The sequence below is a fragment of the Amblyomma maculatum genome, chromosome 6, assembly GCF_055883805.1.
Source record: "Amblyomma maculatum isolate TAMU_Amacu chromosome 6, ASM5588380v1, whole genome shotgun sequence".
NCBI lineage: Eukaryota > Metazoa > Arthropoda > Arachnida > Ixodida > Ixodidae > Amblyomma > Amblyomma maculatum.
This window is the reverse complement of record NC_139349.1, coordinates 65112886-65130546: the sequence shown is the minus strand read 5'-3', so window position 1 is coordinate 65130546 and position 17661 is coordinate 65112886. Positions and strand designations below refer to the sequence as shown.

The 17661-nt window shown below is 42.4% G+C and overlaps 1 protein-coding gene across 1 annotated transcript in view; it reads left to right on the top strand.

The window, feature by feature from the left end:
- LOC146185898 (ATP-binding cassette subfamily G member 4-like) overlaps positions 1-17661 on the top strand; it is a 52191-nt gene that overhangs the window by 22885 nt on the left and 11645 nt on the right. Inside the window, exons 6-9 of the mRNA XM_084607942.1 lie at positions 698-843; positions 1243-1366; positions 11698-11812; positions 12473-12735. Of these exons, the coding sequence (XP_084464068.1) occupies positions 698-843; positions 1243-1366; positions 11698-11812; positions 12473-12735 (648 nt within the window). The remainder of the gene's footprint in view (positions 1-697; positions 844-1242; positions 1367-11697; positions 11813-12472; positions 12736-17661) is intronic.

Here is a 17661-nt window from a genome sequence, read left to right as displayed (position 1 = left end):
GGCCGGGGTTTTATGGAGCTTATCATAGGAGGTTGTACCAGATAGTAACAGATACCCAACTGTAATATTATGCAGAAAAAAGCTAAATAAGAAAGTAATATGAATGTAAAGCATTCAAAGTGTTTTTGTGGCAGCATTAGGAAACAATGACGTAACCATCGAATGAAGCAATGACCGCACGTCGAACTTGGGGACGCCTGAAGGGGCATGCATTTTACAGCTTGCTTAATTAATAATCCCTTAATTATTGCAATTTATTGCTTCGATTACAATCACACATAACTATGTGAAAGACCACCCAGCATATATAACACAGCTCCGTTTTAAATGTGCCGTATGAATGAGACTGCGTGGTCTAGGGGTAGCTTGTCTTCTCTCGAGGCACGTTCGATTGCCACCTCACTCTAACATCTTAAATGAGCTGAGCTCTCAGCAACTTGGTGACGTCATGTGGTCTCTTGGCGTCACACAACCCGACGCCCAATCACTGCGGACATGTCACTTGACAGCTACCACCTTCCCGCGACTCTTCGTTCTCTGAGCAGCCAATCTATTAGCTCATGATCTTTTCTGTACCCTTATTTATTTTTCTGTTCCCGCAGTAGCAAGAAACAGCAAGAGCAGTATTAACTATTGCTGTTATGTAGGCTTAAGTGCATGACGCAAGCCCGTAAGAACCCTATCGCTTCATTGGCAGGTTGTGAACGCGATGGAGCGCTGGGGCTTGATGGACGTGCGGCGTGTCCCAGTGTCCCTGGTCAGCAAGACTCATCGGCGCCTGCTGACGTGCGCCGAACAGCTCATCCGACCGCAGCCGCTCATATTCGCCGACGACCCAACAAGGCAGGCACAGCCCGCGTATAGCCCGCGCATTTAAGACTTCACTTCACCCACTAGCACGGAAGACTGAAGGTTCAGCTTCCCTGCAATTCATTTAATTGAACATTGTTTACACGACTACGGCTCCATTCACCGCACGACAGTAAACTATAAACCACGTTCTTGTATCTTACACGTGCAAGTAATATAAAACCCCATGATTGTTCTTGCTTAACGTACAAATTTACTTTTTCTCACTCCACGATGTTGAAAGGGCAATGAAGGCTACTAGAAAAAAAACCACTTGAGACCTAGGAAGTGTACTTAGAACTCAAATGAAGTATACTTCTTTGTATTTCGGGTACCTTTGTAGTGCTTGCTGCACCACTTATTCGGCGTATGGCATGCTTTTTTTATCCTCAGAAACGTGGATGCAACGCAGGCACACATTTGCTTCCGGACGCTCAAATACCTGGCCTACAAGGGCCACACAGTGATAGTTGTCATCTCGAACCCAACCGTCCTCATGCTCAAGTATATCACGAAGGTGAGTAGACCACAGTATTTGTATCTTCTTTTTTTTTTTTTTCATCCCTCGCGGAGAAACTAGAGCGAATCACTGTAGCGAGTAACATCTTTGTGCACACAACACGCGTCGAGAAGTCAGCGCCACACTTTTTTTTTTTTTTCAGGCAACATACACACGGGAAAGCTCAAAACTGTGCTTCTAGCCTATATCAAGCGGAAGGTTATAGTCTCCGTGACTGTGCGCAAGAGCGCCATATTGAAGGGATCGTATTAAGTCTTTAACCGCTCTAAATTAATTTCAAAAAATTTAGCAGGAAGCCAGGAAAGTAAAAAAATAATTGAACCCAACCTATCGAGATCAAACGTATATAGCTCCTCATGTGATCATTACTATAGTATGTTACCTTTAACACATCTCCCTATTTGTACGTGTGTTTTCTCTGGGTTCCTAAAAACATGAACCACACAAAACCTTGAATTAAACTACAAATAACCTAGAAGAAACAAGGGTGATGAACTTCTCCGTTGTACTTTATTAGTAGTGAAATATCGCTGCTGAATACAATACCGTAAGCCTATGCTTATTTAATTCTGGATATGTGCAGCTGCTGCTCGTCATCGGTCGAATTTGCTTGCTTTATGCAGACGCTGAGTGGCTGATATCATATTGTCACGTACTCGGTGACTCGAGGCACCAAGAAGTTTTATGACATGGGGTCAGCCATACACAACGGCACAAAACAGCACAGACGCGCAAGCGCGAGCAACCCTTTATTCTCTTACAAACTTCGTTATCCCCCCTCTTCAGTCATGAGCTACCTGGCAATGTTAGGTGGCAATATTATAATATACTTGTCCTGTATGCGAACTCACCTACAGAAGTTTAGACAGAATACAGACATTTCGTTATCCCGCCCCCCTGGGTCTCTAGCCCTAAATTTTTTATGTGATTCTAGGAATGTGTAAAGAAGCTGAGAGGTTAACAGGAAAAGTTGGTTCCCATGAAAAGTGCACAGCTAAATTGGCGTAAATGAGCTTACACATCCAGGGCGGACATATACGGCATGGCAGCAGAACATGATGACAATGAAAAGCCATGTATGTGCCACTCCCACTACTAAAATATATCAAGCATAAAGACCTTACATCACCAAAGACCTTTATGATGAATTGGTATATGCTTCCAATTGTTGGTAGGCGGGGCTTCTGCACTTATCCCAACATTATATGCCTATGAACAAAGAAAATTACCGCAAGAATAATGACTAGGCCGTACATAATTAGAACGCTGAGAAAATACGGGCATCATAGCAAACCCTTGTCGTAGTACTCTGCTTAGTATTGCGCACCTCTTATTACTGCACGAGCCTGACAATCCAATTGGTTTTCATCGTAATTCGATGTGATGCACGTTATCAATTTTCAGATACTAAGAGTCCCGCATCGACTTTGTTAATGCTAATTTCCCTCACCAACTCTTTCCTAACCCACTGCCCCTAGTCCCCAGTTTTCAAATAGTAAAGTTTAGCAATCAATTCATTATATAATTAATCAAACAAAAACATACCGAACAGCAATAAGCAAAAATTGGTGCGCTTTGAAATATTGTTCATCTTGCTTTTCTTTTTTTTTTCGTTTGGTTGAGACTTGTGGGAGACAGCTAAACGTCATACTATCCGCCTGAGCCATTCGCTCTCGCGTTTTTACAAATATCGTACGCCCGCAATGTTTTTCGATTCATCATTTTACAATAACCATCACCTAAGAGAGAGAATCAGGGTTGTTGGGCTCGGCCATGTACTTTAGGAAAGGCAGCAATCATTCACAGAATGCAGAGATGTCGGTCGACCTAGTGTGAGCTGCGCACTCGAGTCACGCTGCGTGTACAGTCGCTTTCTCTAGGCAACCACCTTCGGTCGCCTGCGGTCGAAATTGGATCGAACACTAAACATGCACCGTAACCTCACTTCATAAGCGTTTTCGACGTGTACTTAGTTGAAAATGCAGTCGCCACGGTAAGGATCGAACGTGGGAAGCTTCATAGCGGCAAAAACACAAAACCTGCATTATGAAAGAGCACTGAACAAGGGTAGAGGGGGAGCCTGAGCTCGCAAGCCGAGCCAACGTTCCGACAAGGCCACTTGTCGAAACATTGGCTTGCGAGCTGAAGCAATCCCTCTATACCCTTGTACAGTGCTCTTTCACACTGTGTGACCATCTTCTTTCTCTCGTTCTACCCTGGATCCATAAACTGCATTAGGGACATGACATATTTACGAACAATGAAAACATTTCACAAACTCACTACGGCAATCAGTTGCGATTCTTCTTTATTGCAAGTTATTCGTGTAGCAATAATAAAAAAGTGTGTTTAAGTAATGTTTGTTTATACCTGCAGATAGGGACAAAATTATCTAGACCACACGTCTAGCGATTTTGAGCTAGAGCCAATAAATAAATAATCACCTTATTTCTCTAGCACACAACAAATAACTAAAGTCAAACTTTCACCTCAACAAGCATGGTCCGATACTACTGGCCGATACGAAAGTTATGCGCTTTGTTTGCAGTTTGCGCGTTCCACAAATTTTTTCCCCTGATAGTACGCTTTTCTTGTGACATTAATGTCTCACAGGCAGAGCACGCTTTAAAGGAGAATATGCGTGCAGATAGGGACAAAGGTCTCAAGACCACACGTCTAGCGATTTTGGACTAGAGTCAATAAACAAATAATCACCTTATTTCTCTAGCGCACATAAAAAAAAATAAAGTCAAACTTTCACCTCGACAAGTATGGTCCGAGACTACCGGCCGATACGAAAGTTATGCGCTCTGTTTGCAGTTTGCGCATTCCACAAAGTTTTCCCCCCTGATAGTATGCTTTTCTTGTGACACTAGTGTCTCACAGGCAGAGCACGCTTTACAGGCGAATCGCAAAAAAAAAGGGGGGGGGGGGGGGGGGGGGTGATGTTATCGAACGTTGTCGTGCAAACGGAACATAAATGATTCAGGCGCGTGGACGAGAACTTAGCGAGGTTCACAAACTCTGGTATATGTAATAAACCACAGTGCATATCGAATAAAATAAAAGAATTTGTATGGCACGCCGAGAGGATTCGCAAGAAATAGCATAGTATTTATTTAATTTCACTAAATGCCCGCAATTGGGAATTACAGACAGCAGCACGATTATAAATGATCAGAAACGCACCGTAGGCGAAGCTGAGATTGAACATATGAGGAAAATTTTGAAAAAAATGTGCAGTGATGTCGTACGCAAAGCAAGCTATGTCGTACGCAAAGCAAGCTAAGGCATTGTTCAAAGTAGCACAGAGAAGAACGAAGTATAAACAAAGGAAAAGATATACTTACAAAAATGAAATAGAATTTGTTACACGCACAGGAGTCGGTCACTGATGGATTTTAGAGTTAAAATTTTTGAGTAATAAAGCTAGTTAAAAAGATCGTGATTCGGTATCGCTGACGACGATCTGTGGCAATGCATTGCATTCATTTACTACCAATACTAGCAATGCTTTTTAGATATTCAATTTCTCGAGCAAATATTCATGCGGACTTTATGCTCATGGTCTAAGCGAGCTGAGCAATGAGATGAATAAAAGAGATGATTTCGAAAGAATGGCTGAACGCTTTGGTATAATGTATAGAACCGAGCAAATTGCTGACATGTGGCAAGAGGCAGATTGAAGGTTCACGGTGTGTTTCAGTACTAATCCGCTGTGACGTGAGTAAAGTGCCATATGACTCTGCCTACTTTGTTTTATTTACGTTATTTTTTTTTGCACAGCTTCGATAGTATTTGTAAGAGCTGAGTGAGTATGTCGTGCAATATACACATATTCAAGGGATGGTCTGATCATCCTCATTCGAGTAAGCACTGTGCCTTAATTATTTTTAAAAAGGCAATTTTTTAGAGCGTCATTATGTATTCTGTGCGAGTATGCCAGGTTATAGGCTGTGGCTTAGAAGTACTCTCAGATACTAGATTCATAATACATATTCAATTTTTTATTACGTTAATATTTATCTCAAACGTTCAGCACCATTTTATTAGTTCTACTCAATTAGACTGAAGCGCTAGAACATCTTTGCAGCTATCAATTTTCCTGTAAATTACGCTGTCAACTGCGAAAACACGTATAGATGCAATTATATTAAATGCTCTACCATGTACATAAATGAGAGAAAATCAAGTACTCAAATACTGAACCTTGCAGGACACCAGATATTACGTGAGATGTTTTCAAAATGTAGTTTTCTATTCTGATCGACTCGTAAAAAACGGTTATCAAGTGTTCGAACCATGTTGCTGTTTTATCGCCTACTTATAAATCACGGGCATTTATAAGCAGTTGTGAGCAATAAGATCAAATCTCTTCAAAAATCGATGTAAATGCCTCCGTGGAGTAGGACATGTGCGGGCACTGTTGAAGGTTCGCGTGTCCTCTCCAGTTTTTTGTACGACTGTACATAAAGAATGTGAAAACAGGAAGTTTGATAGTATGCTGCGAAAATGTGCCTAAAGAAACTTTATTTGAAATCACGGGCTTGCTATGGATTGAAGGGGAAAGCCAAACAGCCTTGTTGAGGTCGGTCTTTGTTTTGATCAATGTTTTGTTTTTAGCTAGTTATGGCCAGGGCTTGTTCGGTTTTATAATTGTTTGGATTGTTTCGGCGCATTTCGATTACACTGGTAGTAGCTGTAAAGTAAGTAAAGATGCTTCCTCGGAACTGGAATTTGTTAGTGTGTAACTACAGCCTGACAGTAAAAACGCAGAAAAGAGAAGACAGGACGACACGTCGTCTTGTCTTCTCTTTCGTGCGTTTTTACTGCTAGGTTGTACACACTATCATTAACCAACTAGCTCAGATTAGGATCATCCTGTAGAATTTGTTGAAGCACGCGCCTCTTTATTCTGGTTATTCGTAGCAAAATAGCGCAATAAGTCGTCTTGTCTTCTCTTTTGGGTTTTTTTTTTTTTTTTACTGCTAGGTTGTACACACTATCATGAACCAACTAGCTCAGATTAGGATCATCCTGTAGAATTTGTTGAAGCGCGCGCCTCTTTATTCTGGTTATTCGTAGCATAATAGCGCAATCTCTCGCGTAACAGCTGAATTTCGGGAAAAATTATTCCCCAAACGTACTGTCATTGACTTCGCGCACCAGTATATGCATACTGAGCAACGCCTCTATTTTTGTTCTAGCGTTGAAAAAATGCACAATTAATGGCCGGTCAACGACGGAGCGGCGCTGGCCTATGTGGTGTGAGCCTTCAATGTCGGCAGCGTTTATCTGAAGATGAGCGGAAGAAAATCATTTACAATGCACTCGTCCCAGACGCGGCGGTTACTTTTAGATGGAAGCGAAAGGCATGGCGCCGGTGTGCTGTGCGATGTCAGTGCAAGAGCCCCAAGTAGTCGAAATTTCCGGAGTCCTCCGCTGCGGCGTCTCTCATAGCCTGAGTCGCTTTGGGACATTAAATCCACCAAACCAAACCAAACTAAACCAAATCAAACCACTTACAATGCATTCCGGGTCGGCAGACTCCTAGCTTAAAACCAGCAGCTCCATTGACGACCAAAGTCAAACAGCAGATGGGCAGCATAACACAAGGAAATCCGGTTAAAATAAGAAAGATCGCGCCTTAGTAAACGTGGATATATGTGGCCATAAATCGTGAGGTGTCGATAGCAACCACCCACCTTTGTAGCGATTCATGACACTGGCTTCAATATTGCGTCATGGCCTTTGTCCCAAAAACACTAATCGCTGACTGATGTGAGGGACGCGCAGTAGTTCTTTTGACGACCAGGGTCAAACAGCAGTGGGATAGCATGGCCCCAGGCGACCTTCTGGGCGCTAAACAAAAAAAAAAAGTAAGTACTAGTCGATTAGTTATGTGGCCAAGAATCACCAGTTTTGCGCACTGCCGTAAAATTCAGTGCTCACGCTTATATCTGTGATTTACATTATCGACGCAACAAGGCTTAACAGGGGTAGTCAGCATACATATATAAGGCTACCGAGCACCCGGTGAGGCTCTATTTAAGGTCTGTAGGAATATGCAGCAAACGGCTAAGCACAGGGCATGTCAGTCTTTTCCAACGAGCAAGATCCGAGTACTGCCGAAGTTGTACAGAGCTGGAAAGAAAAAAACTCGCGCTTCCGCGACGCTAATCTTTCAAATTAAACTTATAACAACTAATATGAAATGAATTGGCCATAGCGGAGCAGAGATAATTGGCAAGTTGAGAAAAATAGGAATTCTCCCACTGCAGAAAAGGGTTCTACATAAACCATTCTGAAACATAACGCACCGTGGTATAAACAACGACAGCGCGCAATTTTATTGCACATAAGTCAATGAAAACGATGTCATTGGTTAGCTCCTCTGGTCGTCTGGCAGGAGTGCTGTTGCTATTTTTTTTACCTCAAATGAATTTATTGGCGCCTACCTAACAATTTTACGCATTTATGAGTGCTCATTCAATTGTTTCGAACCCATCAAAATGACTAAGTATTAGGCTGACTTTTTTTCGACACATGCTACTGAATTGAACTAGCCGGTTTAACCGTTCTTGTACTGCACCCAAGGGGTCCGAGTTTCAGCATGCCGCACCAAATTGCGTCAATAGACGCGTGTGTGCTTTACACAAAGAAATCATGGCTATAATTAAAGTTCATGCATACATAAGCAATCGAAAAACAATTTTACGGCACGCGTGCAGCCTCATGATAGCCTGATATGTTTATTATCTTTGCCCGTGCACACAAAAGAAAGCCCTGCGCTGCCTCATGGCGGCCTAATAAGCTTATCGTCTTTGCCCGTGCGCATATAAACAAGCATTGCGCAGTCTCCATGGCCCAACTCACAACATCCGTGTGCATTCACCACATACACAAGGACCAGCGAGAGCATTCAAGCGTATCACACAGTCTACCTCACTGCTCAGGGATGAGCCACCCATGATCGCATATATATATTTTTCATCACTGCCTACACTGATGGCGAACTCTTTTACGCGGCGAGTGGCCCAATTTTCGCATGACTTTCTACAAAGAGCGTCTAAAGGCTGTTTGCATCGCCATTAATTTGAATTCAAATTTACTCTGCAGCGCACTTAGTCAAGGCAATCTGCATTGCAAATGAGAAGTTACTACCACACGCACTTTTTTTTATCATTTATTTTAGAGACGATTTTGCACTTTTTTTTTTTTTTTAGTCTTCGCGCCAAGCGTTGATTTCCCGTGCTCTTTGCCTAAAGACAGTATAGACTCCCAGTGCATAAAATCAAGTATGCAAGATTTCCGGTAAACTTTCTGCTTAAAAATAAAAAGGGTTTATTTAGTGCGGTTCTTTGGAATCTTTTAATTGTTTACTTGAGGCTAAAGCTAAAAGTTAACTTTTTGGACCAGAAAGACTTGTGCAGTAGGTAAAACAGAAACTTTTGGGAAGAACCCCTCGCGAAGAACACGAGAAAAGGAAACTGCATTCAATTAATTCGAATATAGTATGTACAAATGCGTAGGTTTAAGTCTCTACACTCAAGTCATAATGAAAAAGAGATTCTTTAAAGAGAGTCCTGATTCAGGCCATTATGAAGTCACATTTATTTTCTAATCTCTTCCGGTGACCTGGAAGCTGCTGCTCCTAAACATAACATTTTGCGAATGAACCCACATTTCGTTCTTTAATTTATATGCTTAAATGGCGGTATGCGGGCGCAGTACTGCTGAGATTTAAGAAAAAAAAAAGGGCTAAATTCGGCTACTTTGTTCATGTTGAACGGGACGACGAAACAGCGTTGACAGAGGAAACAGTGCTCCCGTATAACACTCCCTCGTCGTGTGGAATGAGATATGTAGGCTAAACAGGCAGGTGTTTCAACACGAAATTAAAGGAACATTGTAATGATATGGGTAAGATCACTAACCCTGGAAACATTGCATCCCATTGCACAAAACACAAATGCAGGCCAGAATTTGAAGGAACCACCATCTTAAACCGTTCAAAAGAAAGAAAAGAAAGAGAAATTATAGAAGCGTTTCAGAAATGGGAAGCCGGAGAAGACAAGTGTGTAAGCACACCGTCAGTTATGCTAACAAGTCATGAGATAAAGTTAATAAAGGAGCTTAGGTGGGTGGAGATGTGACACTGTCTGTGGAATGAGATTGCGAGATTTTTTTATCAGAGGACGTGCGTGGAATGTTTTAAATGTAACCCTGTTATGAATGAACTATAGTTTCCAGTGCGCGCTTGTCCTCTGTACGTGTTTTCCTGCTTTCTTGTGTATCTGTGTATAGCGTAGCGTGCAAATTTCTTGAAATGTTCAACCAACTAGCCCCCATTGCTGCTTTGAGTGCTCCCATCTCGTCTTTCAACGCTCTGCTGACAATTCGGTCAAGATATCGATGAACTGAATCATAGACCGTTTTCACGGGCAAGAAGTAAAGCAGCGGCGTGCCCTTTCCTCCTCTCGCTGACTGGTGTGGCAGCCAAACGACATTATGCCAGGCTGATTCGAAATAATGACGGTGATCTAAATGGACAGCGCATTCGCTGAGTGTATGTTCGGCTACGCGGATACAAATATAGAAACGTAAGTAAGCGTTAGGCGAAATATTCGTGATCATTTTCTGAACATTGATTATATAATCTTAGTTGCAGTCGCACTTTCGAAGTATGTTCTGAATACATACTACAGAATGAATAAAACTTGCCAAGATGCCGTAGGTACGGAGATATTCGTCTATTGACTGCTTTATTTAATCTGTTTGTGAAGCTGCACTATGGGGGAATGCCAGAAGCCCTGCCCACGGCAATGCGTCGAGGACTGATGAGTTCTGACGTCATCAGTTCACGACTGTATGCACGGATTGGGCAACGGCCAGCTGGCAGTATGGCCTACAGGCAGCTGAAGCTGCACTGGCGGTGCTGACGTAAGCGAGAAGGTCGCGTTGCATTAAGGAACTAATTACATGATAGGGGTCAAAATTGAAAATGGCTGCTAGTGCCCCCCCCCCCCCCCCTAAAGCTGAGGAACCCCCAAAAGTTGGCGGTTGGCCCACCCTAGAAATTTTACATTAGGCCCTCAATGGGTCAAGGATCCCTAGAAAAGTGGTTGGACCCATGAAATTTGGCATTTGCCACATCCTCTCCTCTTTGGAAAAATTGCCTACCCTAAAAATTCATAGTTGACCCACCTAATGGGTCAGATACTCCAAAAGTTTCGCAATTCAGACGGATTAGTGGGTTGGTTAAAGGACCTGATTGCTATAATCATTCAAGTCGTCCTATGAAAGCTTCTAGAACATTTGCGAAAGAAATGACAGATACATGCCCGTATGCTGTCGTATCACTTCTTTAAGGCCGTGCTTAAAAGGCCTCCAAGCTGTAACTGTGCTGTGAACATTGTCAGTTCGTTGACCTTGAGCTGATGCTGTTTTCTTGAGAAGGCCGAACAAGAGAATTCATCGAACGTTGCAAAGCGTGAAGTTTCAGTCAACGCAGTCCTTAGATCTATAACAATGCAAACGCTTCCTCCGTAATAAAAAAAAAACAAAAACAAAATTGACTAGAATTTGAATAATCAGAATACCAATAGCCGGTAATGAGTTAAGCAAGGGGATTGTAGCACCTAAACCATGTCATGAAAGGTTAAAGGAAGCAGTGAACGAATGAAGAGAGGAAGAGCGTGTAATGGAGAGATAGAGATTGTCATCGGCCAGCTAGAGTTCTCTAACGTGCATTGACACCTCACCACTCATGGCGCTGTTTTGCATTTTACCTACCGAGATATCCGTCGAAATACAAACACTGCCAAAAGAGGCGCTTTCTTGTAAATTGTGAATGTTTAGTTCGCGTTAGGTGCTCGCGAGCGTCCTATGATCAGATTGGGAAAATAACAAAAACTCTCGCAAAACCTGAGCATCGAAATGTTTTAACACGCTGTCCGCTGTCTTGATGACGGCAAGTTTGTTTCAAATAACCCTGCCATAATTTGTTGATTTAGCAGAGTTAAATCAGCACATTCTAACCATCCCACTGAGCTGATGTGTTTTCTCCTCAGAATTCTTATTTTTATCCCATGCTTCTTTGCTTTAGTCGGTTTTGTTATTTTTCTTAATATTTTATTGCGTAAAAGGCCACATTACCCCCTATCGTAATTATAGAGTGATAAGTGACACGCGTAGTACGAAGAGTTTAGTATAAAATTAATTTTTTTCAATAACAGAGATAGCGACGCACGAAGGTTACAAGCTCACGAGGTTTTATCGCTGAGTTTCTTCTGACCTAAGACTGTGCTGGCGTTTCTGCCTATCAGCTGTACGTGTTGGCTGAAGGCAGGCTCATCTACAGCGGCGTTCCGGGGGAGCTGCGCAATCACCTGGGCTCACACGGCTTCTTGTGTTCACCAGAGGTGTCCATCACTGAATACCGTGAGTATAACGAGTATCTTGAGTGTGTGCGTTTTAATTTGCTTCATTCTTTCTTGTCCTTCATATTGTTTTGCTTTCCCACAGAGACTACGTTTTTGTAAAATGGATTCGTCCACGAAAGCGACACTTTTATAGCACTCATGTACAATCATGACTAGAACAGAGTGCATCTAGAAATTAATGTATGGGTGCCGCTAATGGCTGACTTGAAGTAGAGGTACAGGTTTGGACATAAGTAAACGAAGCACGCTTTTTATTTCAAATCGCAATCACGCTTTCTGTATTGGAGATAAGAAAATGTTATTTGTCCTATGAAAGTGCACTGGTGTCTACTGCCGATATGTACATGCCATGACTGCCAGTTTCAAACAGAGAACGTGTGATAAATTTTAGAAGGAAATAGCGTGCTCTGTTCACCGTTGTTTTCATCGATATCTGGCGTACCCAAAGCCTGTAAAGCTTGGTTGATGCTCTAATATGACGTACACTTAAACATTTGGCTTCACTCATGCTAACTCCAGGTTTCGAGGGTGGTGTTGATAGCCCAATTCGATGCAGTGCAACTGCTAACTTGGACTTAGGCTACGTTATGGGTGTAAATGCTCTGTTGCCTCATCGCAGCTGCTGAATTTCAAGCGCTCTGCACGCTACTCGTTTCAGTGCTACAGGTGGCGGCCAAGATGCATGGCGGCCTCCGTGCCCTAGCCGAGACTGAGACGATGAAGACGAAAGAAATGCAGCAACAACTGAAACAGCAGCAGCCGTCATCAGCGCCTCCATCAAACGGCGCCGCAGCAAGCGACCAGCCACAGGCCGTCAAAGTGGAGCCACGGCGCGCCAAGGCGGGCGAGACCGCGGACGGAAACGACGAGGCCAGCAAGGCGACAGAGAGGCGACGTAACAGTCTAGGAAATATATTTGAGGTGCGCCTTATTTCTTTCGGTTTTTGCGTCAACAATAAAAGTTATTCTTTTTCGGCATCGCGGACGCCTATTGGTTGCGTCGATAAAACATGTCTGTCTGTGCGCCGTAGCTAGTCATTTTGCCAAAGGACAGTGTTGAAGCTTTCGCATTTAACTTTTTACCGTGTGCTACGAAACTATCTCGGTTTCCTCGATCAAACCGTATCTTAACGTGCATGCATAACGCTGTGTCAATGCGGCATTAACCTTCGTATTCGGTTACCTGTGATCGAGACGCGAAGTGGACCTGTACGGTCTTACTGTTGGGAGAGAAGGCGACTCAGAAATAAGAAAAGAGAAAGTTTCTCTCAATGCAGTTTTTAATACACGAGTATCTAGTGCATGTAGCTACGCAACTAATAGTGGTGCGACGAAATATGCTAACAATTTGTCAACCTATATGTTGCCCTCCAGCTTATATGATGCTCTCGAGAGTCAATTAATCATCATCATTTATTTTCCCTTAGGGCTCCTGGGTGGGGCGTAGGAATTCTCCGTCACATTTCACTAGAGCGGTAGTATGAGTAGTACCCTATCAAAAAACCTTATGGGTCACAATAACCTCATACAGATTTCTCATACTAAACTCGTTAAACTTATACAAATCTCTTACAATCTTATACGTTGAATGACATTTGTATGAGATTATGTGAGATTTATACGAGTTTAGTATGAGTTTAGTATGAGAAATTTCTATGGGGTTATTGTGAATCATAGGGTTTTTTCGCTAGGGTACTTTGCCGCGAATGCGTCGCGGAGACGACGGCAGACTTTCTCTAAGCAGAACAAGCAAGAAGAGCAATATAGTAAATCTGAATATGGCTGATAATCGTTTAGATGCTAGGTTTTGTAACTTTTATTATTTATTTTTATTTTGAGCATACTGCAAGCCAGAGTTGGCTCAAGCAGGAGTGGTATATACAGCTAAATATAAACCTATAAAAGCATCAGCCACAACAGCCGCAAGTCAATAACAGGATACAAAACCAGCAGGCACCAAAAAACAATACTAGGAAACATACAATAAATTTTCCACCTTATTTACAGAACGCTTGGATGTACATAGACCCGAAGGAAGACTATTCCATTCCGCGACAGTATTCGGGGAAAAAAACTGCTTAAATCCACTATTTCTTGCGAAAATTGGTGCTAATGAACGCTCATGTACATGTCGTGTTCTCCTAGTGTTCTCCAGTTTCACACAATCAGGAATATCTGCCTTCAGGTTTGCAGTCAAGTAATTATGGAGCAATATAGACGGGTAACTTTTCTTCGTATTGCTAAGAACTGTAAATTACTCTTGCGAACAATGCAGTTGGAGAGTCTGTCCTTCTATATTTGGCGTAAATAAAACGAACTGCTTTTCGCTGGACACGTTCCAGTAGAGCAATGTCTTTCTTGTTATGCGGGTCCCACACTGCATGCTGCCGCATATTCGAGCCGGGACCTAACACATGCCTCGTATGCAGTGATTCTGGTACTTACGGGAGAGTTTCTAAGTTTTCTTTTAATAAACTATAACTTTTTTACTGCTGATGAGCAGACGTCGGCTATATGAGAGGACCAAGTAAGTTTGCTAGTGAGGCTTACTCCGACATACTTATAGCTCTCTACTTCTAAAATGGGAAAGTTGTGAAGTATATAAGTGTGAAGCCTGGGCACTTTTTTTCCTTGTGATTCTTAATAATACGGTTTGTCTTGGTTGATATTCATACCCCAGCGCTCACACCAGTCTGCAATTGCCACTACAGTTTTTTGTAAGGACAAGTGGTCAGAATCACTTACTATCTCTTTAAAAACAATACAATCGTCGGCAAACAACCTCATCGCTACATACTTTTCAACAATATCCACAAGGTCGTTCACATAGATAAAAAACACCTGGGGTCCCCAGACACTGCCCTGAGGAACCCCTGAAGTCACATGCAGCATGTCCGAACAACAGTCCTGGATCAACACAATTTCTGCCTATCTGTAAGATAGGCGCGCACCCATTGAATTATAAAGGAGGGGAGTCCAATCGCTTCTAGTTTAAACAATAATTTTCCGTGAGGCACCTTGTCAAACGCTTTACTGAAGTCAAAAAATAAGACATCTGTTTGTCCGGAAGCATCCAACACTCTTGAAAATGCACTACAAATAAAAGTTGGGTAACAGTTGGCATCCCCCTCCTAAATCCATGCTGGTAAGCTGTCAAAATATCACGGTCCTCTAAAAATTTTACAATATAACAAAATATAGCATGCTCTAACAACTTACAGCAATTGCTCGTCAAAGAAACAGGGCGATATTTGGTAACTAGTTGGCAGTTGCCTTTCTTAATAATAGGGACAACTCGAGCCTTACGCCAATCAGACGGTATAACTCCTGTAGACAAGAACGAATTAAACATGTCAGTCAAGTATTGAGATATCTGTCCCGCGTAGCGTTTAAGAAATGAATTCGCAACGCCGTCTGGTCCGGAAGACTTTTTTGTGTTAAGTTTAAGTAACATTGCTAAAACTTCTTCGCGACTAATTATCAAATCGTTACTACTAGCAGAAGAAGAAACGTTACTACAGACAGTCTGAGATTTACATTCATCTAGCTTCGTGAATACACTTTGGAAGTAATTATTAAAATGCGTTGCAATCTCACTAGCGTCTGTTGTAGACACATCGTCAATTTTTATCTTCTTGATTTCCTGCCTGGAAGGACTCAAATGGCGCCAGAACTTTATTCCGTCCGACCTCATGAACGCTTCAAGCCTGTTTTTAAAAGTTATTTCTAGCTTCTCTGACTTTGTCTGCCATCTTGCTTTTTAAAGAATCAAACAACGGAGTTCCTGTCCTGTGCCGTTTCCTAAGTCTTTTCAGTTTGCGTTTAACATGAATTACATCTCTATTAATCCAAGGATTTACGCTGCGTTTAACTACCGTCTTGAGCGGAACAAATTTGTCAATACACAACTTGACTGCACTGGAGAATCGTGTCCAACAACCCTCAACATCACTGGAGTTAAGGTGGCAGTCCAAATAATCAACAATCGCAACATCATCAGCTCTGCTGAAGTCTCTGAAGCTGACCACTTTAACGTTTTTGTCAGTCTTATGACCAGTTACTTGCCAGCAATAGCATATTAATTTGTGGTCGGAGATGTCACGCTCAACATGAACCGTGCCATTACTGAACAACTCGCTTACAAACAACGTATTCAAGATCGCTGATCCACGAGTACCGGCTTTAACAATCTGTTCAAGATTGAGACAGAACATCATATCTACAATGAAATCATTAGACGAAGAGAGGCCATAGTTCGTCATTCCAGTTAACAGACGGCAAATTAAAGTCGCCGGTGATAATTAAATTTTTACCACGAAATTTCAGCAAATGATCGTATAGCTTGCTCAAAAACAAATCATCTGAATCCGGAGCACGATACAGTGCACAAAGAACAAACGTGCTCCCCTAAATTGAAACCCTCAAACACAAACTTTCGTGGTCATCTATCTGGTCCATTTCAAAAACATCGATACTGTTCTTTACAATGATCGCTACTCCCCCTCCGCGGGAAGCCCTATTTCTTCTTTGCATTTTATATCCTGATAGTGCAATCTCATCATCTGTAATCATATCGTGCAACCAAGTTTCAGTTAGTACGCAAATGTGCGGATCGTACTACAATAACACGTGTTCAAGCTCATCCACTTTATTAACTATACTTCTAGCATTCAGGGAAATCAGACGAAGCTGATGTGACTTTAGTTGCTAGCTCTGGGAAAGCGCAGAGCACATATCAGGGACCAAACGGCGAGCGTCTGCCTTATCATCCCACGTGTAAACTTTACCATCAATGAGGAGCTTATCGTGTGTCAGTTACACCTTTTTCCCACCTGTCTTATCCGCTCTTGCACTTTCCCACAGCTGCTTGCGTTTTAGCTGTGTGTCAGTGCTGTAACCATTCTGCAAACATATTCCAGTTCCTTTAAGCTTTCTGACATTTCGCAAAACTTCCTGTTTCTCTGCATAGTTCTGAAAACTTAAAATAATCGGCCTTGTCAACGAACCCTTTCCCAATCTTTGAATTTTTGCAGTAGAAGAACAAGTCAGGCCCAATCCGTGCTTGAGAACATCGCTGAGTATTGTATTACGTAAATCAAGTTCAGATTCATTTTCTGGCTCTGAAATTCCAAAAACAACAAGGTTTGACTTCCGATCACGGTCTTCGAAATCGGGAAATGTTCAGTGCTGGTTCCTCAGGATATCTTTGATCTTAGCTGTAAATGTATTTAGTTTCTCTGTCCCCGTCACATTTGCGCGTAACTCGTTGATGCTAACTTCAAGGCTACTCAGACGTGTACCGAAGCTAGACACGATTTCTTCAGTGCGTTCTAGGCATGATTTGATGTCTGCAATATCCGCCCTAATGGCCTGTTGCCCGTCCATAATTCTTTGAAAAGTTTCATCTGGTGATGGATCAGGGTTTACCTCGATATCCCCTCACAACAACAACATACAGGAACAGAAACGTTGTAGGCAATATTCGTAGACATGCGTGGGAGGACTACAAGAAATCTATCGTCACTACGTATGGAAGAGCTATCACTAACCTGTACAACAAAGAAAAGACGCATGATGAACATTCGCCGCCGCGCGTCTTCTCCACGCCGACTGACGATACTTGCTGCTAATTCAGTCTTTATAGGTATCGATCCTGATGACGTCTGCCATCCTGATGACGTATTCCATCGTTTGTTTGGAACCGGAACTGTATCATCGACGATAACGAAATGGTTGCCGCGTTCAGTTTGCGTCCCGATGATGCGTGAATGGAATCCAGGCTGATGCTTTGCCCGAAAGCAGCAAAGCCTGTATAGCAAAGAAAAGACGCATGATGAACATTCCTCT